We start from the raw sequence: 23,173 nt of genomic DNA on the forward strand, positions 1-23,173 counted from the left end.
TACCGAGAAGTCTGTGGGGCTCAACGGGCACATGCTGGTACCGAGCGCTGGTACCGGGTAGACTCCAGGTGCCCTCTGATGCGTATCTCTGATATCCTGCCAGCTATGCCAGGCATGTAGAAAAGTTAATCAGTCGATCTAAGAAATGGAAAACTTTATTGGACCCAAATTGAGGATTATAACCCTGGGAATAGCATCTCAGAAAGCTCCAAGAACTGTTCCATCTGTTAGAAGTCAAAACACAGTTATAAAAGTTTTTTCAGACAGAGGTCTCTACATTAAAAGACATATTATTGACAGTTTACAAAATCCAGATCTAAGTGTCCTCGTGGCCACTTACAACATTAAGAAGGAATGTTATCTTTTAAGGAGTTGTCTTGTTGATGCTGGGAGAATATTGCTCTTTATGGTTGAACAGGTATTTCTGCTGATGGGGGAGGTTTGGTCGATGCATAATGCAGGTATGCAGTGTGCAGTGGAGGGGAGAGAGGAGGACAAAGGGCAGAGGACTTTTTTTATGTTTAAATTTTTGTCTTGCCCTAAAATATGAATTTTATTTCACAACTCTAAGGGCACGATTCCCATTCATGAGGGTCACCCTCATGGCCTAATCACCTTCCAAAGGCCCCAGTTCCAGATACCATCACAGTGGGGATTAGGCTTCAATATATGACTTTCAGTGGAACACAAACTTTCAACCCATAGCTACTATAAAATGATGTTTACTATAGCTTCCTTGCTAGATATGGACACCCTTTCTTACATTAAGGAAGTTCCTCTCTAGTCCCAGTGTTCTAAGATGCTTTTAAACATCTTGAAGTGATACTGGATTCTATCAACATTTTTATTCCATCTTTTGATTTTTCTTGTGCTAATATGGGGATTACATTGTTCTTTAAATGTTAAATCAACCTAGCCTTCTTGCAACAGACCCAACTTGGTCTTGATGAAGTTTTTCCTTTTTATGTTACTGGTTTTGGTTTACTAATATTTTGTTTGGGAATTTTCATGTGTTCATGAATGAGGCTGGATATCTACAGGATCTGCAGTGATGTTTCCTTTTTAATTTATGACATGTCTTTTTTGCTCTCTATATAAGTCTTGCTAGGGCTTATCAATTTTATTTATATTTTCAAAGACCCAACTTCTGGCATTGCTGATCCTATTATATGTTTGTTTTCTATTTTCTATGATAGGTTTTGTTTTGTTTTAAAATTTTTGCTCATTTATTTCTTTCTATTGGAAGGGAGACTTACTTTGTTTTTCCTAGATTCTTAGCTGATTTTTCAGCCTTTCTTTTCTAATATAGCATTTAAGACTATAAATCTCTCTAAGGACAACTTCAGCTGCATGCCACAAGTTTTTATATATAGTATTTTTGTTATTTAAAAGTCAGTTCTAATTTTATTTTAATCAACAAATTGTAGATTAAGTAGGTACCATGAGGCATGAAAGAACAGTCCTCTACATTTCTTAAGCAAGTGCTTATTATCTCCGTTTTATAGAGGTACAGACAGGTTCCTGGAGGCCTTTGTCTGGGAGGTGAGAAAGCTACTTCAGAGAAGCCTGTTTTGATTTGCCAATTATAATTAATTCAGCAAAAAGATTAATATTGCTATATCCTCAACCCAGTCACACGTAAATCTTTCCTAAGAATGAAGCAAATGACCAAAAAAAGAAGGTAACTCAAGAAGAGACTTAAAGAGCAAGTTCCAGAACAAGAATTTTAAAAGTTTTCTTGCCGTTGGTAGTAAAATCTCTGCAGCCTTGTGTTGAGGGTCTCAAGGCCCTGTCTAGACTCAAAGGAAAAAGCAGGCTGGGATCGCTTTGTAACATCTGCCACAGACGAGTGCTATGAATTTGCCGGTCCAGTCCTTGGGTGTTAGTTTGTTTCCATTTAGCTATTCCAACTACAGGAACTGGAAATAATTATTCAAGGAAAAGTATTTGTTTATGTATTAAAAAGAACGTTGCAGTTCATGAGAACAGGCTAAGAGAGAGAAACTCCTTTGTCAGCTTGGCAGACCTAGTGAGAAGCAACACAACATATAAGTTAGTCAGGATAACTGATGTCAGGATGCAAGTGTACATAAGTAAAATTTTTCCATAAATCAGTCGGTTTTCCATTTACTTTCTTGGCACTTTAATGTTATTTCAATAGAAGATAAGCCATTAATGATCTGTATAGTACTGCTTGGTACAATCTCATACTAAAAGGAACCCTCCATTGAATTCCAGAATTGTTTAAATCTCAGAGAGCAGTGGTTCTTAATCTAAGATCCCCCATGTGACAGTAATTTTTAGTCTACGCATACCACCTAGATTCACAAGCACAATTCAATAACTGAAAAATCTCAGGGAACTGTGGCTCACAGATAGAAACTAATGATTCAAATCACCCTCATTTTACAGATTAACAAAATAAGGCCAAGAAAGAGAAAGAAGCCTACTCACTTTCACTCAGTAAGTTTAATGACAACATTCAAATCAACGGAGTACCAAATAAGATAATACACCTTCCGGTAACTAAAGTGTCCTTTACTCTATATTGTTCTATTAGAGTTTTATTATTTTTACACCAATACTGTGATATGCTTAAGTACAGATTAGTAAATAAAAAAAATTTTTTAAGATATCAGTACAGAAAATACATTTAATAAATTAAAGCAAAACCCAAAGATATGGCTGGAGCCAAGAGAACAAGAAAAGCCTTAACCAAAAATGTTTAGAAATATCCAAGGAGCTACTCTTTTGAGCCATATCCCAGGTCTCTGGTCTCAGTGACCTTATTTAATAAGCACATCAGCCAAGAAACGCCAGCAAAAGGTTTAATGTTTTAAAAGATAAGCAGGGCTTCCCTGGTGGTGCAGTGGTTGAGAGTCTGCCTGCCGATGCAGGGGACATGGGTTCGTGCCCCGGTCCGGGAAGATCCCACATGCCGCGGAGCGACTAGGCCCGTGAGCCACGGCTGCTGAGCCTGCGCATCCGGAGCCGGTGCTCCGCAACGGGAGAGGCCACAACAGTGAGAGGCCTGCGTACCACAAAAAAAAAAAAAAAAAAAAAAAAGATAAGCAAATGTAGACCTATTTTGTAATACACAAAGTGCTAATTTCAATAGATACATTAAAATAGAGAATATCTGAGAAAGATCATTAATAAAAGTAATAGTCACTCAATCCAAATTAATGTTAGAGTTTACAGCACTTTATTTTTTTATTTTTTATTTATTTATTTTTTTTGTGGTACGCGGGCCTCTCACTGTTGTGGCCTCTCCCGTTGCGGAGCACAGGCTCCTGACGCACAGGCTCAGCGGCCATGGCTCACGGGCCCAGCCGTTCCGCAGCATGTGGGATCTTCCCGGACCGGGGCACGAACCCGCGTCCCCTGCATCGGCAGGCGGACTCTCAACCACTGCGCCACCAGGGAAGGCCAGCACTTTATTTTAAATCTGTATAAACAAGTTCAAATACTTGAGTAGCTAGTTTCTTAAACTTTATAGAAAACCCTCTATAATCTCAAATGCTTATTAGCATAAGCATACACGAAACACTCTTATAATAGAAATAGTCGTTCAAATGTTAAAAAGGTGCTATCTATGGTCCTAAAATAGGTCACTTCTGAAAAGTCTAATAATTATGGGTCATCGTAATAACTATATAAATGTATTATGGTAAACAGAACAGCTATACACACAAGCTATACTTGAAGCTCCGGTAGCCATGTGTATGAGGTGATCACAGGACATCCATTTCCAAAGCGTCAACTACGTGCGCAGCAGAAGGACGATCTTTAGGGTCTTCATTAGTGCACACAGAGAAGAGCTCAATTGCTTTCTGGTACGATTCATCCAGTTCTTCCATATTAACAGGTGGCCTAGTTCCCAAAGCTGCATAGTATGCTTCATCATCAAAGTCACTTTCATCAAAAGTTTTATCTGCTCATGAAGGAGTTGGAGATTGAAACAAAATCACTTTAAATCATGGAAAAGCTTAGCAACTGCTCAAATTCACTCTCCTGAAATAAGAATTCATCATCCAATATGCTTTTCATTTTACACAGGCAGTCTCTTCAATTGTCCTGCCATGGTGTAGATTAGCTACTGTCAGGGAATTTTTTTTTTTTTTTTTTTTTTGGCCGCACACGTGGCACGTGGGATCTTAGTTCCCCGACCAGGAATCTAACCTGTGCCCCCTGCAGTGGAAGCACAGAGTCTTAACCACTGGACATCCAGGGAAGTCCCTGTCAGGGATTTAAAGGCTACTGACCCCAACCCTCTTACTGCCGCAGCTTTCCAATCATTTTCTCAGGCAATTGGAGTTTTTAAGGTAACTTTTTGCTCCTCTGGATTTTCTCAATTTACCTCCTTATTCTCATTTACTCTACATCTCATTTGTATGAGATTAAACAAGGATGGTACCAAATTAATCATCAGTATCAATATAACCCACATCTTGTGCCACTAAATCAAACTAATTGCTCTTTTAAATTTTAACTTAATAGAGAAAATATAATTTTATAAGCTGTTCTTTAGTTCAAACTGAAGAGATTGGGATTTATATTAAAAATATGCAGTTATACCTTCATCATCATCATCATCTGGAAGACTAATGTGTGGAATAGATAAAGTCATCATTTCCCACAGAGTAAGGCCAAAGGCGAATATGTCTGCCTTGTCAGTAATAATACCATTCTCCTCCAGAGCTTCCTTAGGTTTCCAAGGCTCAGTGCCAATGTAACAGGCCTCAGGGTCAGTCACTGAAAGAAGTAAAATACAGGCAAGATGGTCATAAGGGCTAGCACCAGACACCACTAAGAAAGGCAAACAACCCAAAGAACAATGAGCAAATTTAACAGGTTTTTAAAGGTTAATAAATATAGCCAGTAAACATGAAAAATACACTTAACCTTGTAAAAAGAGTCTTCCCCTATCAGATTGTTAAATATTCATAAAGCTAGTCAGTTGGCAAGGGTGTAGAGAAACAGCAATTCTCTTAGAGAGGGGTAGGAACATAGATTGTGGATGTCTGGAGGTACAGACTCTGGAGCCAGATTGCCTTGCCTGGGTTCAAAGACATGTGCAAGCACAGATCACAAGCTCACAGATCACAAGCTCTGTGCCTCAGTTTCTTCATTTTTCAAACTATGCTGTCTTTCAGCTGAGAGAATTACCACTTCTTTGCTTCTATGATTGCTAAATCAGGAAAAAGGGAGAGTGGAATCACATAGTGGCTCTTAAAGCTTCTCTGCCCAGGAAGGACATAGGTCCACTCACATTTCCATTTAAATGTTAGAGTCAGCTTGTCAATTTCAATGACAAGGCCAACTAGAATTTTGATTGGGATTGGACTGAATCTCTAGATGAGTTTGGGAAGAATTAACATCTAAACAGTATTGTGTCTGTCAATCCACAATCATGACGTCTCCATTTACTTAACATCTTGTTTAATTCTTTCAGTGAAGCTTTATGGTGTTCAATAAAGAGGTCTTGGACTTTTTTGCAAAATTTATTCTTGAATATTTTATCTTTTTGGTATAGCAGTCTCCCCTTATACCTGGGGGATACATTCCAAGATCCCCAGTGGATGCCTGAAAACTATGGATAGTACTGAACCATATATATACTATTTTTTTTCCTATACATACACACCTATGATAAAGTTTAATTCATAAATTAGGCACTGTAAGAGATTAACAACAACATAATAAAATAGAACAATTATAACAATAAATTGTCATAAAAGTTATGTGAATGTGGTCTCTCCTTCTGTCTCAAAATTATCTTATTGTACAAATTTGATGCCTTTTTCTTCTTAACTATGCACTTATCACACACTATGGCCATAACTTTTGCAGTTTGAGGCGTAACAGCAAAAGAAGTATAAATTTCTTTTTCCTTCTTCACAATTTCATGGACAGAAGATTCATCCTTACTGTAGATCTCAGCAACCTCGGCATATGATTTTTTTTTCTTTCTTTATTAAGTCGAGAACTTTCACCTTTTCACTTAAAAGAAGCACTTTATGGCTTCTCTTTGGCATATCTGAATTGCCAGCATCACTACTCTCTCACTTTGGGGCCATTATTAAGTAAAATAAGGTTCACTTGAACTCGAGTACTGCCATACTGGCAACAGTCATCTGATAACCGAGATGGCTACAGAGTGACTAACGGGCAGGATATGCTGGACAAAGGGATGATCCACTTCCCAGGTGGGATGGCAGGATTTCATCATGTTACTCAGAACAGCGAGCAATTTAAAACTTATGAATTATTTATTTCTGGAATTTTCTATTTAATATTTTCAGACTGCAGGTAACTGAAACTGGAAAGCAAACCTGTGGATACTGGAGGACAGCTATACTTGTAAATAGAAATCTTAAATTCTTCTTTTTTTCATTATTTATTTTGAATATATAGAAATATAATAGCTAACTTCATTTATTGGTTGTAGTAGTTATTCTGTAGATTACTTGAGTTTTTCTACCTAAACAATCATATCACTGTAAAATATGAACAATTTCATTTCTTCCTCAATCTTGATGCCTTTTACTTTTTTCTTGCCTTATTTTAATGGTAGGACTATATGACAGTGTTTAACACTGGTGAAAGCAGGCACATAAGCCTTGTTCTGTAAGTACAATGCTGCCCGTAGGTTTTTCTGTTAGATACCCTTTCTGAGGCTAAGTTCCCTTCTATGTCTAGTTAGCAATTCTTATCATGAACAGAAGTTGGATTTTGTTAAATGCTTTTTCTGCTTCAATCGAGATGTTTACAAATCTCAAAACAGTTTTCAAGTTTGTTAATATGGTGGCTAGCATAAACTTCTGAATATTAAAATAACTTTCCTTTCCTGGGATAAACTCTTGTTGGTCAGATGTACTATCCTTTTTATATACTGTTAGATTCAATTTGCTAATATTTTGTCAAGGATTTTTGCACCTATGTTTGTGAGTTGGTGATTTTCTTTTTTCATGAGTATTTGTCAGGTTTTGATATCAGAGTTATGCTGGCCTCAGAACAAATTGGTCAGTGGTCCCTACTCCTCTATTTTCTGAATAATTTATGTAAAATCGGTCATTTCTTCCTTGAATGTTTGATAGAAATCAGCAGTGAAAACATCTGGGTGTTGGGCTTTCTCTGGGGGAATGTTTAATAGATATAGGGCTACTTGGACTTCCTATTACTTCCTATACCAATTTTGGTAAATTGTATTTCTCAAGGAAATTGTTCTCTTCATTTAAGTTGTCAAATTTGTTGGCATAAAGTTGTCTGTAATGGCCTATTAATCTTTAAATGTGTGCAGGATCTGTAGTGATAACCTTTCTTTCATTTCTGATGTTGGAGATTTGTGTTTTTTCTTGAGCAATCCAGCTAAGGATCTGTCAATTTTATTATCTTTCAGAGAACCAGCTTTTGGCCTTATTAATATTTTCTCGTGTTTATTTTTTATTTCATTGATTTCTGCTCATATATTATTTCTTTGCTTTGACTTACTGTGGACCTGTTTTGCTCTTCTTTTTCTGGCTTAAGATGGAACATAAATTATTCATTCAGATCCCTTCTTTCTTCTACTATAATCACGTACACAGCTACAAAGTTCCCTCTCAGCCCTGCTTTAGCTATACCTCACACGTTTTGATATGTACTGCTTTCCTTTTTATTCAATTCAAAATATTTTCTAATTTCCCTTGTCATTTTCTTTGACACATAGGTTATTTGAATTTCCAAATACTTGGGGTTTTCCTAGACATCTTATTGTTACTGGTTTCTAACTTAATTCCATTGTAGTCAACAAAGATACTCTATAATTTCTTCCATAATTTTATACATGTTCCTTTTCATATTTAAAAATCTTTACTTCTGCTATGACTAGGATAAACTCAAACACTTACAAACAGAACATTCACTTCAGAGTATATTGTACTAAAAATGGAGTTTTTCAGTACTTGATTGCTATAATCTCCATTTCCTCACAAATAAGGTTAGAGTGAAAACAAACTGAATTAATATAATTCACTTTCAGACAGGAAGTAGAAAAACAACACAGGAAGCCTGTTTAATGGAAGAAGCTTATCTTCAGAGCTAAAGGAAAGTCTGCCTTGAGGGTCTCAAGAAATTTACAAAGAAAGGGGAGAAAGAAGGAAACTAACATTTAGATAACTAAAGGGGCAGACCAAGAAGGAAGAAATGAAGATACAGAAGTCAGGAAATTGAAGATTCCAGTCAACAAGCACTCATTCATTCATTCAGCATTTTGAGGAAATCTGCCTAAGAAGTAAGTGGGCTCTATCTGAAGATGAAGTGAGAACAATGATGCCAGACTAGAACAGTACCCACCATTGGGTGGCCAGAACAAAATATGTGTCTGTGACAGCCTTTTCACTTAACCCAGCTTTAGGAGATAAAGTTTGTAAGGCAGTCATGTCCTGTATAAGCTGCTTGAAGTTTTCCCCCATATCACCTCACATCTAAGAGGCCCTAATGGAATGCATGACAGGGTAAAGAGTCTACAGACATGGTCCACATGGGCAGTGACACTGTGGCAATAAGGAAGGATTCATACCCCATTCTAAATAGGTCAAATTCCTACAGGGATCCACCATGCTAAAGAGTAGCTTTCTAGAAGTCTGGGTCTAATATATCAGTTCCAATTGGAGACTCCAGCCAACCACAAGTGTACTTCCTATATGTCCACTTAATACATTTCTCCAAGTCTGTGCTTAGACTTTAAACATAATAGAAGTGGCTCTCCCACATATGTTACTAATTAAGTTTACTTCTCTGTGAAGATAAATTTTTCTGACAAAAGTCTGATGAGATCATAAGTCAATGGTTCAGTCATTTCTTCTTGTCAACACAAAAACAACTTAAATATTTTATTGCCCTTTATTACTTTCAAAGAGTTTAAGCGGACATTACTTTTTTCAGTTCTCACGGACACAAATTGAAAACTGATGAAACTGAAGGTTCTACTCATCCTTCAACTCTCAGCTTAAACATTAATTATTTAGGGAGGCCTTTCTCAACATCTAGGCTGAGCTGTAGCACTGTCATGTTTACAAAATTCCTTACATCATAATGGTCATTATACTTTAGTATTAGTTATTCAAGGACTGCTTTCCATCTAGATTATGAGCCCCAAAAGGGTAAGGACTGTGTCTATCCTTTTTTCCTCTACATTTATAGTTCCTAGCACAACGCCTGACTGTACTTAGTATTAAAAATATTTGCTAAATAAATAATCAACCTGGAATTTACCACTGTTAAGATTTGGGCTTTTTACAAAATACCCTGTGTATATTATAGTTGTGAAATATGTGACTATGTTACCTATTAAAACACAAAACTTTAAAAAATTTAGTATTTTTTAAACTTCTCTTAATGTGTACGTAAATACATACTTTAGGTGCTATTTTATCATCTGTTCATCTCACTTAACATATTTAGATATATTTCCATGCCAACGAATGCAAACCTATATAATTTTAATGGATATATGGTATTCTATTGTGTGGTGGTACAATAAATAACGCCATCCCTTCCTTTTTGATGGACATTCTCTTACATTCTTGCAAAATCTGTTCTGGTACAATGTGTATTTTTCTAACACAAATTAGCTCATACACAACTAGTAAAAAAGATGAATTATGTGATTTGTTTTCCCCAGTATGTTAATGTTATCTTTTAAGTGATTAGGAGTAAACTTCCTCACAAAGAAAAAGCCTTAGCCCGCAGAAACGCCTTCCCTCAGAGCACTGCTTTAAGAACTGCTGTGCTGACTATAACACTATAAACTATCTGGTGAAGCTGAGAGTGCAGGTTAAAGAGCTGCCAAGACATTTCCCCCAAGCTTATAAATACTTTTTTGTTATCATTATAATTTTTTATTGAGGTATAGTTGATGTGCGATATTATATAAATTTCAGGTACACAACATAGTGATTCACAATATTTAAAGGTTATATTCCATTTATAGTTACTATAAAATATTGGCTATACTTCCTGTGTGTACAACATATTCTTGTAGCTTATTTATTTCATACATAGTAGTCTGTACCTCTTAATTCCCTATCCTTATCTTGCCTCTCCTCCCTTCCTTCTCCCCACTGGTAACCACTAGTTTGTTCTCTATATCTGTAAGTCTGTTTCTTTTTTTGCGATATTCACTAGTTTATTGTTTAGATTCCACATGTAAGTGATATGATAAATCTTTATAGAAAAAGCCAGATCAAATTTTTAATTTTAATGAAAAGTATCTATTGAAAATAAACACCCTCATGTTTACCTTCAAGGAAGCACAAACCCAGGGTTCGTGGCTACACAACACTGAATGATACTGGGTGCTAGTGAAGATCTAAGGTGTTAGTATTTTTACTAGGATTGTTACTGTTTTGGGTATTGCTTTGTTTTCAAGGTTGCATGGGTTTTGATTCTTCTGTTCCAACTCAATTTCTTCTATAAGCCTAGTTCTAGCTTTTGACTTTTCCAGAAATTAATATACCAGGTTATTGTAAAAAAAAATACCTGCACTGCCCAATTATTTCTTTGGAATGTGTTCTTGGAAATGAAATTACAGGATCGAAGGGCATAAACATTTTTAAGGGTTTTGTTTTTTAGAGAAATACGTATTTCCAACTGCCCTCTGAAAAGGCTACACCACTGTGGTAGTTACTAGTGCTGTACGTCAAGCAGTTCATGCTCTCCACTTTCTACACGCACAGAAGGACCACCTTCTCGACACACAGAAGGACCACACTTTCTGGCCTGTCATGGCTGGGTGAAGCCATTTGACTAGTTCCAGTCAGTGACTTGTGAAAGAAGTGACTTGTGTCATTTCTAAGCTGGAGCATTTAATTGTTAGTGCAAGACTTTCTAGGGTGGCACTGTCCAACAGAACTTTCTGTGATGATAAAAATGTTCTGTATCTGCATTGTCCAATATGGTAGCCACTAACCACACATATAAGCTACTGAGTACCTGAAACGTGCCTAAAGTGGCTGAGAAAATGAATTTTTAAAAATTTTAAATATTAATTAATTTAAACAGCCATACATAGCTAGTGGCTACTGTAGTGGACAGTGCAGCTCTAGAGTTTTTTTTTACCTTCCACACAACGATGGCAGTATTCCATATAGTGGATGTCCTAGCAGCTTAGGTCCTAACGTGCGAATGACATGGAACACAGCCCTAATGGACATGTAGTTTGAATAATAAGCCTTGGTTTAAGGCACTGAGGTTTTTGAGGGTCTATGTTACCGTAGCAAAACTTATCTTAACATGAATGATACACCAATTGCAACTTCTACGTAGTGTATGAGAGTATATTAATCTATACTGTTGCTCATGCTAACATACAGAAATTTTTCAAAGAATTTTCAGTAGTCATGACTTTTTTTAAAAAAATGGTTTCTACCTCTGGTGTCCTTCTTAAGCCCAACATTAAGGAAATATTTACCAACAATTTTTTCTGCTACTTTTTTTTAAAAATCTTTGATCTACAGGGATTAGAGTGTGAGGATAGAAAACAACTTTCTCTAAAATGACCAGACACCATCATTTACTGACTCAACTACCTCTTTCTCACTAATACAAAAATGTCACCTTTATCATATAACAAATTTTATATATTTGGGAACTATCTCTTGACTCTTATGTTAAAATTTTCTGCCTAGTTTGGCATGAGTATCACGGCTTTAATTACTATAGCTTTATAATACTTAACATCTGGTCAGGAAAATTCCTACTAACACTTTTCACAGAATTTTCCTGGCTGTGTTTGAACATGTATCCTCAAGGATAAATTTTACATTCTCTTTGAAATGTTCTACAATAACATAGATCATATTGGGATACTATAGAATTTATAGATTTTCTCATTCATTAATTTCTCCTTTCTTTTAGGGCTTCATTTTTTTCCTGATTTCAGTTGAATACTCAATTTCATAAAGGTTAAATAATGAAAATGTTTTCCTTTGAGTACTTTTGACCATATCAAATAGGTTTTGATTTGTTCTTACATTCTCATTATTTTCTAAATAGCGTGTAACCGGAATTTCACTTCTTTTGGCCAAGAACCATATACAATTATATTAAATTACTGAATTTTTGTTTCCAACCGTACTACCAATTTCTATATTTATTGCACTGAGGATAATGAATGTTAACCTTTAGTCTATTTCTACTTTTTGTAATCTGAGATTTTCTTTTGTAACTTAACTAGTATATGGTCAATTTTGATAAATATTCTAATGCATAGAGATTAAACTTATTATTTACTCAGATATTTTACATCTTAGTTTTGTCTATTAGATCTATTAAGGATTGAGAAAATTATGCTAAAAAATCTTACTTTTATTCTTTTTGACAATTTCCCCTTTTATTTGCTGAAGTTTCAACCTTGTACCAGTTATTTAGCCTAAGGGTTCATGCCAGTTCTATCTTTATTAATGATTACAGACATCATTATAAAGTCAATCTATTTATCTTGGCTTTTCCCTTCAATTCAACTTGTAGACTTTAACTAGAAATTAAGATGTACATAAGTTCAAAACAGTATCATTAGCCTTCCCTCTACCTTATATTTATATAAAGAGGTAAATTTAAATATTATTTATTAAATAATATGTTGAAAGCAGAGGCTTTCTCTTTAAGGCTTTTGCTTTTTTGTTTTTGTTTCTCAACAAGAACATATCTTAGATTCCCTACAGTCTCTTCAGCAAGTGGTATTGGGGAAGCTGTACAGCTGCACCCTGTCACACCCACTCACCATTCACAAATATAAACTCAAAATGACTTAAAGACTTAAACATAAGACAAGACACCATAAAACTCCTAGAAGAGATCATAGGCAAGACATTCTATGACATAAATCGCACCAATGTTTTCTTAGGTCAGTCTCCCAAGGCAACAGAAATAAAAACAAAAATAAATTGGGACCGGGGCTTCCCTGGTGGCGCAGTGGTTGAGAGTCCGCCTGCCGATGCAGGGGACACGGGTCCGTGCCCCGGTCCAGGAAGATCCCACATGCCGCGGAGCGGCTGGGCCCGTGAGCCATGGCCGCTGAGCCTGCACGTCCGGAGCCTGTGCTCCACAACGGGAGAGGCCACAACAGTGAGAGGCCTGCGTACCGCAAAAAATAATAATAAAATAATAATAATAAATAAATGGGCCCTAATCAAACTTACAAGCTTTTGTACAGCAAAGGAAACCATAAACAAAACAAAAAGACAACCTACAGAATGGGAGAAAATATTTGCAAACAATGTGAATGACAAGGGATTAGTTTCCAAAATATACAAACAGCTCATACAACTCAACAACAATAAAACAAACAACTCAATAGAAAAATGGGCAGAAGACCTAAATAGACATTACTCCAAAGAAGAAATACAGATGGCCAATAGATACATGAAAATATGCTCAACATCAGTAATTATTAGAGAAATGCAAATCAAAACTGCAATGAGGTACCACCTCACGCTGGTCAGAACGGCCATCATTAAAAAGTGTACAAATAAATGCTGGAAAGGGTGTGGAGAAAATGGAATCCTCCTACACTGTTGGTGGGAATGTAAGTTGGTGCAGCCACTGTGGAAAACAGTATGGTGGTTCCTCAGAAAACTAAAAATAGAATTACCATTAGGATCCAGTAATCCCACTTCTGGGCATATATCCAGACAAAACTATAATTCAAAAAGATACATGCACCCCTATGTTCACAGCAGCACTATTCACAATAGCCAAGACATGGAAACAACCTAAATGTCCATCAACAGATGAATGGATAAAGAAGATGTGGTACATATATACAATGGAATACTACTCAGTCATGAAAAAGAATGAAATAATGTCATTTGCAGCAACATGGATGCAACTAGAGATTATCATACTAAGTGAAGTAAGTCAGAAAGAGAAAGACAAATATCATATGATATCACTTATATGTGGAATCTAAAATGAGACAAATGAACCTATCTATGAAACAGAATCATGGACATAGAGAACAGACTAGTGGTTGCCAAGGGGGAGGGGCCTGGGGGAGGGATGGAGTGGGAGGTTGGGGTTGGCAGATGTAAGCTTTTATATAGAGGATGGATAAACAACAAGGTCCTCCTGTATAGCACAGGGAACTATATTCAATATCCTATGATAAACCATAATGGAAAACAATATTCAAAGAAGGTATTAAAAAAAAAAAAGAAAGAACATATCTTAAATTCCCTGAGAAGAGAATGGTCAGTATTTACAATAAAGAGAGAAGAATGAGGTGCGGTGAGCCAAGGGGCAAAAAGCAGAAGACAGGCCTTAATTAGCACTTTTCTTTCCTACTCCCACTCCAGTTTCTTCTAGTAGTTTCCCAAATCTTGTCACTATGCTGATGCTAAATGAATTCCTTTACAAAACCTTACAAAAATTTTGTTTTCTATTCCCAGATCTTTTACCACTTAAAAATCCCAATCCAGGTTAGAAATAGCTCCCCACATATTCAATTAAAATATATACTAATGAGAAACCAATAATTTATATTGTGTGTGTGGCAAGAAAGGGGGCTAGAGGCTGAGTAGAAGAGAGACATAAAAGAAGGGATTTTTTTTTATTGTACACTTTTTATTCATAGTTTTTGATTTTTGAAGAATGTGAACTTATTACCTTTTTAAATATGTAAAAATTAGAAATTTAAATACTGTATAAAAGCAATTTTAAAAATCAGAATTCTTGGTACTTCCCTGGTGGCACAGTGGTTAGGAATCCACCTGCCAACGCAGGGAACATGGGTTCGAACCCTGCTCCGGGAAGATCCCACATGCCGCAGAGCAACAGAGCCCCTGCACCACAACTACTGAAGCCCCCGCACCTAGAGCCTGTGCTCCGCAACAAGAGAAGCCATCACAATGAGAAGCCTGCACACCACAACGAAGAGTAGCCCCTGCTCGCCGCAACTAGAGAAAGCCCACATGCAGCAACAAAGACCCAACACAGCCAAAAATAAAAATAAATAAATAAATTTACTTAAAAAAAATTAGAATTCTACTTACCGGTCATATTTTCATCCAATGGTAGAGAGACTCCTACATCACAGATTTTAATTGTTTCAAAATCACCTTTAATAACAACATTTGAAGACTTTATATCTCCATGAAGCAGTTTCTTGTCTTGGTGCAAATACTAAAATAGTGGAAAATTTAACACATCTGAGCAAAAAATACAAACTAATTAAAAAAATATGATAACTCTCAAACAAAAATAACAACTTGAATGCCCATCCTAACCTACAGGCTTATACCTGTCCATCATTTCAAATTATTCGAAGCTAGAGAAGGGACCATCCCAAGCTGTCTTGGTCTGCTATACTGACCAGAAATCTAAAAGATTCTTTGGAAACTGATGTCTATTTATAGATAAGCTAACTTTTAATTTTCAAACCCACCTCACATACTTTTACATCAAAGATGCTACTGCAGATTTCAAAATATACTACAATTTACTTGAGGCTAGTAATTTTTAGAAATAATTTTGTAATCTTCACAATGACACAGGGTTTCCTCAAACAAATTGTTGAGATAATGCTACAAATAATTCACAAGCAGAAGATGAAGGAGTAACGTAATCTAAGACTATATTTTGTTTTACACATTAACTCTTTCTTAGAATTGACAAGTGATGATATTCATCCATAATCAAAAACGTCCTGCAAAACTGTTATTTTTTCATTCATCAGCATTTGGGCATCTACTGTGAGCTGGGCCTGAAACTGATGCAGAAACAATTCTTGGTATTTAACTTGGAACACTTACTGTGCTTAATTTAAATGTTGCTGACCATAAATTGAATATGCTCAAATATATTTATAATGTAATTTATTAATTCCATTATACACATTTAAAATAATTATTTATTAAATAATTCAAATTATTAATTTAGTTCAACCTACCTATTTAAAATCAGTTTTTCTATACACATATTAAAATATATATTTAGAAATATTGCCTTTTTCCAGTTTCACATTTCATGAAACAACTTTATTTGAATTCTTAACATGCAACTCTGACATCAGTATCGTTACATAATCTGTTTTCTGAGTCATCCAACAATTTTCTGGAGCCATAATTACTTAAGTTATTTAGGATACAGAATTCTTTTTATCTCTTACTTATTTCTTACAGTATGTCTACTCAAAGGCACAATAATTTGTTTGCATGACATTGAGAGCACTTTTTTCACTTGACCTATAGATGTATATTCACCATGTCCAAAACTTAGTATCCCACAAAAAAATCTTTGAAAGGCTTGTTTATAGCAACAGAGGGTTAGAGTACACCCCCAGGAATGATGACTAAATTTGTTTAAAATATATTAGTCCATTTAACTAAATCTAATACGCAATCTCTATAAGCAAAACTTCCTGACGGGTTATTTAAGGCTATGTGAAGGTGTGAAGGCCTCTAACAATACTTTGCTGATCAAAATAAATAAACAGTGCACTCTTCAGTGTGAGAGATTCTATAAAAACTTTAACTTAAAGCAACTCCCTCTTTGGGAAAAAAATTCCACCTTGTAATTAGGTATATTAGTATCTGTTCATCGACAGATGAATGGATAAAGAAGATGTGTATATACACACACACACACACAAACACACACACACACAGGAATATTACTCAGCCATTAAAAAGAATGAAATAATGCCATTTGTAGCAACATGGATCGACCTAGAGATTATCATACTAGGTAAGTCAGAAAGAGAAAGACAAATACCATATGATTATCACTTATATGTGGAATCTAAAATATTACACAAATGAACTTATTTACAAAGTAGACACAGACTCACAAATATAGACAGCAGACTTGTGGTTGCCAAGGGGGAGGCTGGGTATGGGAGGGAAGGATTGGGAGTTTGGGATTAGCAGATGCAAACTATTATATATAGGATGGATAAATAACAAGGTTCTATGGTATAGCACAGGGAACTATATTCAATATCCTATGATAAACCATAATGAAAAGGAATATATAAGTATAACTGAGTCACTTTGATGTACAGCAGAAATTAAACACCACATTTTAACTAATAAATAAATAAAATATTTAGTTTCTTCAGGTCCCACAAAAGTAATTTGAAATATAATAGCATGGGATTCCCCTGGTCATCCAGTGGTGAAGAATCCACCTTACAATGCAGGGGATGCAGGTTCAATCCCTGGTCAGGGAACTAAGATCTCACATGCTGCGGGGCAACTAGGTCAGCACGCCACAACTACTGAGCTCACGCCTCAACTAGAAAGCCCGCATGCCACAACCTACAGAGCCCACGTGCCCTGGAGCCCACAGGCCACAACTAGAGAAGAGAAAACCCACGTGCCACAACTAGAGAGAAGGCCACCCGCTGCAATGAAAGATCCCGCATGCCTCAACAAAGATCTCGTGTGCCACATCTAAGACCTGACGCAGCCAAAAATAAATAGATAATAAATAAATCTTAAAAAAAAATATATATATAATAGCATAGTTACCTTTAGCCCTCTTGCCATATTCAAAGCAACTTTTAAAATTATGGCTGCTGGAAAAGGATCTCGGCTATCTCTATTTCGTTCTTCTATTAAGTCATTCAGAGACTTTTCACCTCCGTATTCCATAGCAAGACATAGACTACCATCGCTAGCTTTAGTGAAGGCACGGTAACCTTAAAGAAAACACGACATTTTGTTACTGGAATAGGGAAGAACAACGGTATTTAAGTTTTTTACAGTAATGTGACCGAATACAAATCTGGATTAACACTGTCAAATATAAAATGAAATAGCTATTATTTACAAAACTCATTCAGTAGATCTAATTTAAAATGCCTTCAGTGTTTGCCAATAGTATCACAAATTGAGACATTTTTTAATACTCAATGCCTTCCTAAATATAATGGTTTCACCAGCCCTACTTACATTAAAAATTAAAATAAGGAAATTATGTAAATGATTATATTACATTCCTGAATTCTCCATAGTACCAGCACCATAAATGACTATATGTACTCCCATGAAGTTTTAAATATCTACTTAAGCATCTAAAAACATATACTAATTTTTTTTTTTTTTTTTTTTTGGCCAAGCCGCACGGCTTGCAGGATTTTAGTTCCCCGACCAGGGATTGAACTGGTGCCCCCTGCAGTGGAAGCACAGGGTCCTAACCACTGGACCACCAGGGAATTCCCACTAATTTTTATTTTAGAATGTTCACATTAATTTGATTCTTGCCAAACTCCATCACTACCCTCTTCATTTTTATTAGTGAAACCAGTTAAGATATTATATAAACCATTTCTGGATAAACAGAATACTATACCAGATACTGTTACCAAATAAATCTAAACTTACCTATAATGTTTGGATGATTAAGGCTTTTCAAAATCTTAGCTTCATCAGTTAGTCTCTTTTGATACATACTCTGATAATCATCATTACATCTAGGATTAATCTTTTTCACAGCCCAAGGAGAATGAGACAAACCTCTTGGAGATCTTAAAAAATAATTAATCAAAAATGTACAGAAAGATTAATAACCATAATACATTTCAAATGACTAATAAGAACTTCCAAATTTTGAAAAGGACTTAATAATAATTTGTTGTTTTTTTAAAAAAAATAGTTAAAATATTTTAGACTATCAACACTTCTGTTATACATCCTCTTTAATTGGGTACTTATATCTGATAAATCTATTGATTACAAGAGAAGTCTGATATCTATTACTGGAAGGGAAGGGTTAAAAAGAGAAAACTAAAAGGAAAAAGATGATATGTTATAAATTTTAAACTTCAAAATTACTATAGTATTTTCTAATTTTTTCATTCAAGCATGTCAAACTACCAACTACTCAAAAAGCATTTAACTATATGTACCAAATATGAGTTACAGAATGTTAAAGTAATAAAAACTAATATCTAAGAAACAATCTAAAGAAGATATACATTTGGCTCATATATAACCATGCAAAGAATAACAGACTGTTCTTCACCAACAAATATTGTGCCTCTAACAGACTTAGCAATTCATCTTATATACCTCTCACCATATACATGTGTTTAGGGAGATAATAATAAACATAAAAATAAGAAAAAATGTAAATTTCTATTTTCTAGGAAGATTCAGCTGTTTGAAGAATATTTAAGGTATAAATGTTTCGAGGCCTAAATAAACAAACAGGTAAAATGAAGTCAGGGAAAGGTTTGTTCACCTGGTAAGGTAGGCGTTTATGAGTATGGCAAATTACAAAGGACAAAATGTATGCAGCATATGGGCACAAAAGCTAGTCAAAGAGCCTCAAAAGTTAAAGATTAAAAGTTCAACCATAAGAAGGTAAAACAACAGATTGAACCAAGAGCCCATTTAGCTCTGTACTACCTCATGAGCACAGCTCTATGATTGCAGGACCTCTGTTTAAAATCAAAAAACATGTATTCAAAGGATCACTAGATTTCTTAATTCATATATATCATGCATAAGTCTATCTAAATTATTCTTAAACCTCCAGTTTTAGATAACAATAGCATTTGGGGATACCTCTTCCATCTCATTTTAATATGAAAAATATATTTTTCAAGTTTCAAGGGGTACCCCATAACTCTCGATTATTTAGAATTCAGTGAGCAAGTCCATCTTCACCTTTTCCATAACACATCCTAACCTACAGAATGACAAGAATGTATTTACAAAATCTGAATAAAACTTTGCCAAGTTAAAAGTTGGTTCACTAAAATACTAATAAAACAGGCAAATTTCTGTTGAGACTGCACAAAGAAAAAAACAAAAGGAGACACAAATAATATTGCAAACAAAAATGGGGACATATTCAGCAGAGATTAAAAAATATATGTGAATAAATACTAAAACTTTTAAGGCCAATATATTTAAAAGACAAAATGGACAGATTTGTTTAAAAAATCTAAGAAAACTGATAAAAGAAAAAATGTAATCAAGAGTTTAAAATTTTCCCTCAAGAAACACAAAACCTAGATAATTTTATAGGTGAGTTTACTAAGTTTTAAAGGAACACATTATTCAATCCCATACAAACTGTTCCAGGGAATAGAATGAAAAAGGACTATGAGTCTAAGATAACCTTAATAAAAAAAATCAAACAGGGACAAGGAAAATCACAAGGAAAAAGGAAAGGAAAAGGAAAAATCACAAGCTAATTTTACTTATATCAGAGATGCAAATATTCTAAACAAATAGTAAAATGAATCTATCCATTTACTAAAAAATAATAATACATCACAGCTATGTTAGGTTTTATCTAGCAATGCAAATTTGACAGTAAAAAATGTAGACTTCTGAATTGAAATGATAGCCTGAACATACACATATAATTTTGATCCCTCTCAGGCACCTCTAAAATAAAGACAAATGAATACTTTAAGACATACACCGAATGACAAGGATGGAAATAATGAAGAGGAGACAACAGCAACAAAGTCTTGGAAGCTTGAAAAGCAGTTGAAAGTAACTGACTTTAACAGGCCCAATGAACTTCTTGAAAGTTGTTTTAAAAGCAGGTGCATTCCTAGATACGATCCTCGATTCTGTATCAGCAGGCAGCTGCCCATCCTCTATCCCCCAGCTTCTGAAGATGGAAGACTGGCTTTGAAAGGGGAAAAAGCAGAGGGTCTTTAGCCTAAGGTTGACTGACGTAGTTGAGAACCTGTGAACCATACAGGAACAGAGTATTTCACGACCGAATGCACCCTAAATGCTCAGTGAGTTTTCACCCGTGTATATACCTGTGTTATCAACATCCAGATCAAGATATACAACATGTCTAGCATCCCCACAAGACTAAGGATGCCATCTTAAACAGGAAAACTTTCAGCTAATTAATTAAAAACAAGACAGACAAAAGTGAAAAACTCAATGGAAGTATCAGAAGATGAAGTTGGGGAAATCTCCCAGAAAACAGAACAAAAAGAGAAAGAAAATAGAAAAACAGACCAAAAAAATAAATAAAATAAAGGTAGATTAGAGATCAGTCGAGTAAATCCAACATCCATAATAGGAGTTCCAAGACAGAGAACAGAAAAACAGGGGTGATGGGACTTCTCTAGTGGCGCAGTGGTTAAGAATCTGCCTGCCGGTGCAGGAGATACGGGTTCAAGCCCTGGTCTGGGAAGATCCCACATGCTGTGGAGCAACTGAGCCCATGGCCACAACTACTGAGCCTGCGCTTTAGAGCCTGTGAGCCACAACTACTGAGCCTGCGCTCTAGAGCCTGCGCACCACATACTGAGCCCACGTGCCACAACTACTGAAGCCCGCGTGCCTAGAGCCCATGCTCCACAACGAGAAGCCACCGCAATAAGAGGCCCCCGCTCGCCGCAACTAGAGAAAGCCTGCACGCAGCAATGAAGACCCAACGCAGCCATTAATCAATTAATTAATTAATTAACTTAAAAAAAAGGGTAAAATGATCAGCAAAGTAATTTTAAAAAATAATTTCTCAAAAATTTAAGAACAGGAATTTTCAGTTTCCAAGAGGCCCACATCCATGCATGTCATTGTGAAATTACAGTGGGAGGAACAGATAACATAGAACAGATACATAAAAAGAATCAGTAGTCAGAAGGGCTTCAGAATTCTCAACAGCAACACCTGAACAATGTCCTCAAAATTCTGGAGGAAAAGTACTTCTGAATGAGAATTATAACCCAGAAAAACAAAAAAGGCCATTCAAGTATGAGGGTAAAATGAGAACGTTTTTAGAAATGCAAATTCTCAAAAATGTATCTTCTGTGCATCTTTTCATGGGGCGCTACCAAATGTCCTCAACCAAAATGAGATGTAAACCAAGAAATACTAAGACATGAGATACAGAAAAACAGAGGATCCAGTTCACCAGAGAAGCAAAGGAAATCTCTAGGCTACCGGTAAAGGAACATCCCAAGCTAACAGCGCCACCCTGAAGACTGGGAGGCTCAGGCAGGAACTGCTGTTTTCAATCAGTCACCTGAAGCTTCCTAATTAAGTCACATACAGTATAACTTTGTTAACAACACACTTCACTTTTTAAAAATATTTTTTAAAAGGGAGAAAAATGAGACTAGCCATGAACCTGTGAGAAATTTTTTCTTTCAAAATAACTTAGACAAGCGTTTTAGACATTAAAAAATGAAAGTTCACAAAACTTATAGCATACAAACACACAAAGGGGGTGTTTAAATTGCAAAAATGCTTCAAGAATACCCACTTATATATAACTGCTATGCTATTCTCAATTCATTAGCTTTTTATTACAGTATTTCTATTTGGAAACAATATAAACCTAGAGAAGCTAATGACCTGCTGGGTTGGACTAGTCAGGCTGATTCCGAGAACACATTAAGCAATACAAAATGGCTTAATTGTTTGCCACTTAATAAACATGAAAATAGGTACAGAGTAATGAAAAAACAAACAACTTTTAATAAAATGTGTTTGTTGTCATGTGTAATATTATTAGCTATTAGCCCCTATTCTATTTCATTTTTCTTTTAATACGATTTTCCTACTTTAAAATCACATATTTGTCCTTCTTACTTAACAATGATGACATAAGAAATAAAAAAACTTTTGCTTCTTTAGAAGAGAATATCTTGAGAAGGCAACTCTCCAGACAGAAGGGATTAATAATCACTGATATCCCCCAACACTGGTAACACACAGGAACCCCTCTCCTCTGTCCTCTTCCCTTCTTAAACAAGCCAAGGAAAAATTACAAGGTAAATTACTTCTCCTTTAATAATCCATCAAGAGGAAGCTAGGAGAAAAGTATACCAGGCAGAGCTCCGGCAAAGTTATGAACATACCCCAAATCTAAATATTTGAATTTTCATATTCCTTTTTGTCTCCAAGTACAGTGGAACTATGGTTCCATGTAAAAACACTCATCTGAAATCTTATACTCACCTTTTCATGAGGTAGACATTGACCCCAGTACCAAAGCCAAGCTTCTGCATAAACGGAGAGGCAGGAATATTTATGCATGGAGTTAAACACAATGCTAAACGTCAGAAAAAGAAATAAAAGATAAAATTAGTATTTGAAAAGACGTCTACAGATGCATCCTACCATTCTCAATATATTATTCTTAAAGAGTATTAACTGGCAAAGTCTTGGAAAGCAATTTGACACTATCTATCCTAATTTTA

General features: G+C 35.5%; 1 protein-coding gene across 2 annotated transcripts in view; it reads right to left on the bottom strand.

The window, feature by feature from the left end:
• Window positions 1-2,450: 2,450 nt before the first annotated feature.
• The window catches only part of PBK (PDZ binding kinase), a 28,755-nt gene continuing 8,032 nt past the window's right edge, over window positions 2,451-23,173 (bottom strand). For both annotated transcript variants that reach the window (XM_067745252.1, XM_067745251.1), the window contains 6 exons: window positions 22,932-23,025; window positions 18,369-18,511; window positions 17,514-17,683; window positions 15,036-15,165; window positions 4,579-4,755; window positions 2,451-3,934 (listed from right to left, as the gene is read on the bottom strand). In XM_067745252.1, the coding sequence (XP_067601353.1) occupies window positions 3,735-3,934; window positions 4,579-4,755; window positions 15,036-15,165; window positions 17,514-17,683; window positions 18,369-18,511; window positions 22,932-22,981 (870 nt within the window). In that variant the 5' untranslated portion in view covers window positions 22,982-23,025 and the 3' untranslated portion in view covers window positions 2,451-3,734. The remainder of the gene's footprint in view (window positions 3,935-4,578; window positions 4,756-15,035; window positions 15,166-17,513; window positions 17,684-18,368; window positions 18,512-22,931; window positions 23,026-23,173) is intronic.

Source organism: Pseudorca crassidens, chromosome 7 (assembly GCF_039906515.1).
Source record: "Pseudorca crassidens isolate mPseCra1 chromosome 7, mPseCra1.hap1, whole genome shotgun sequence".
Taxonomy (NCBI): domain Eukaryota; kingdom Metazoa; phylum Chordata; class Mammalia; order Artiodactyla; family Delphinidae; genus Pseudorca; species Pseudorca crassidens.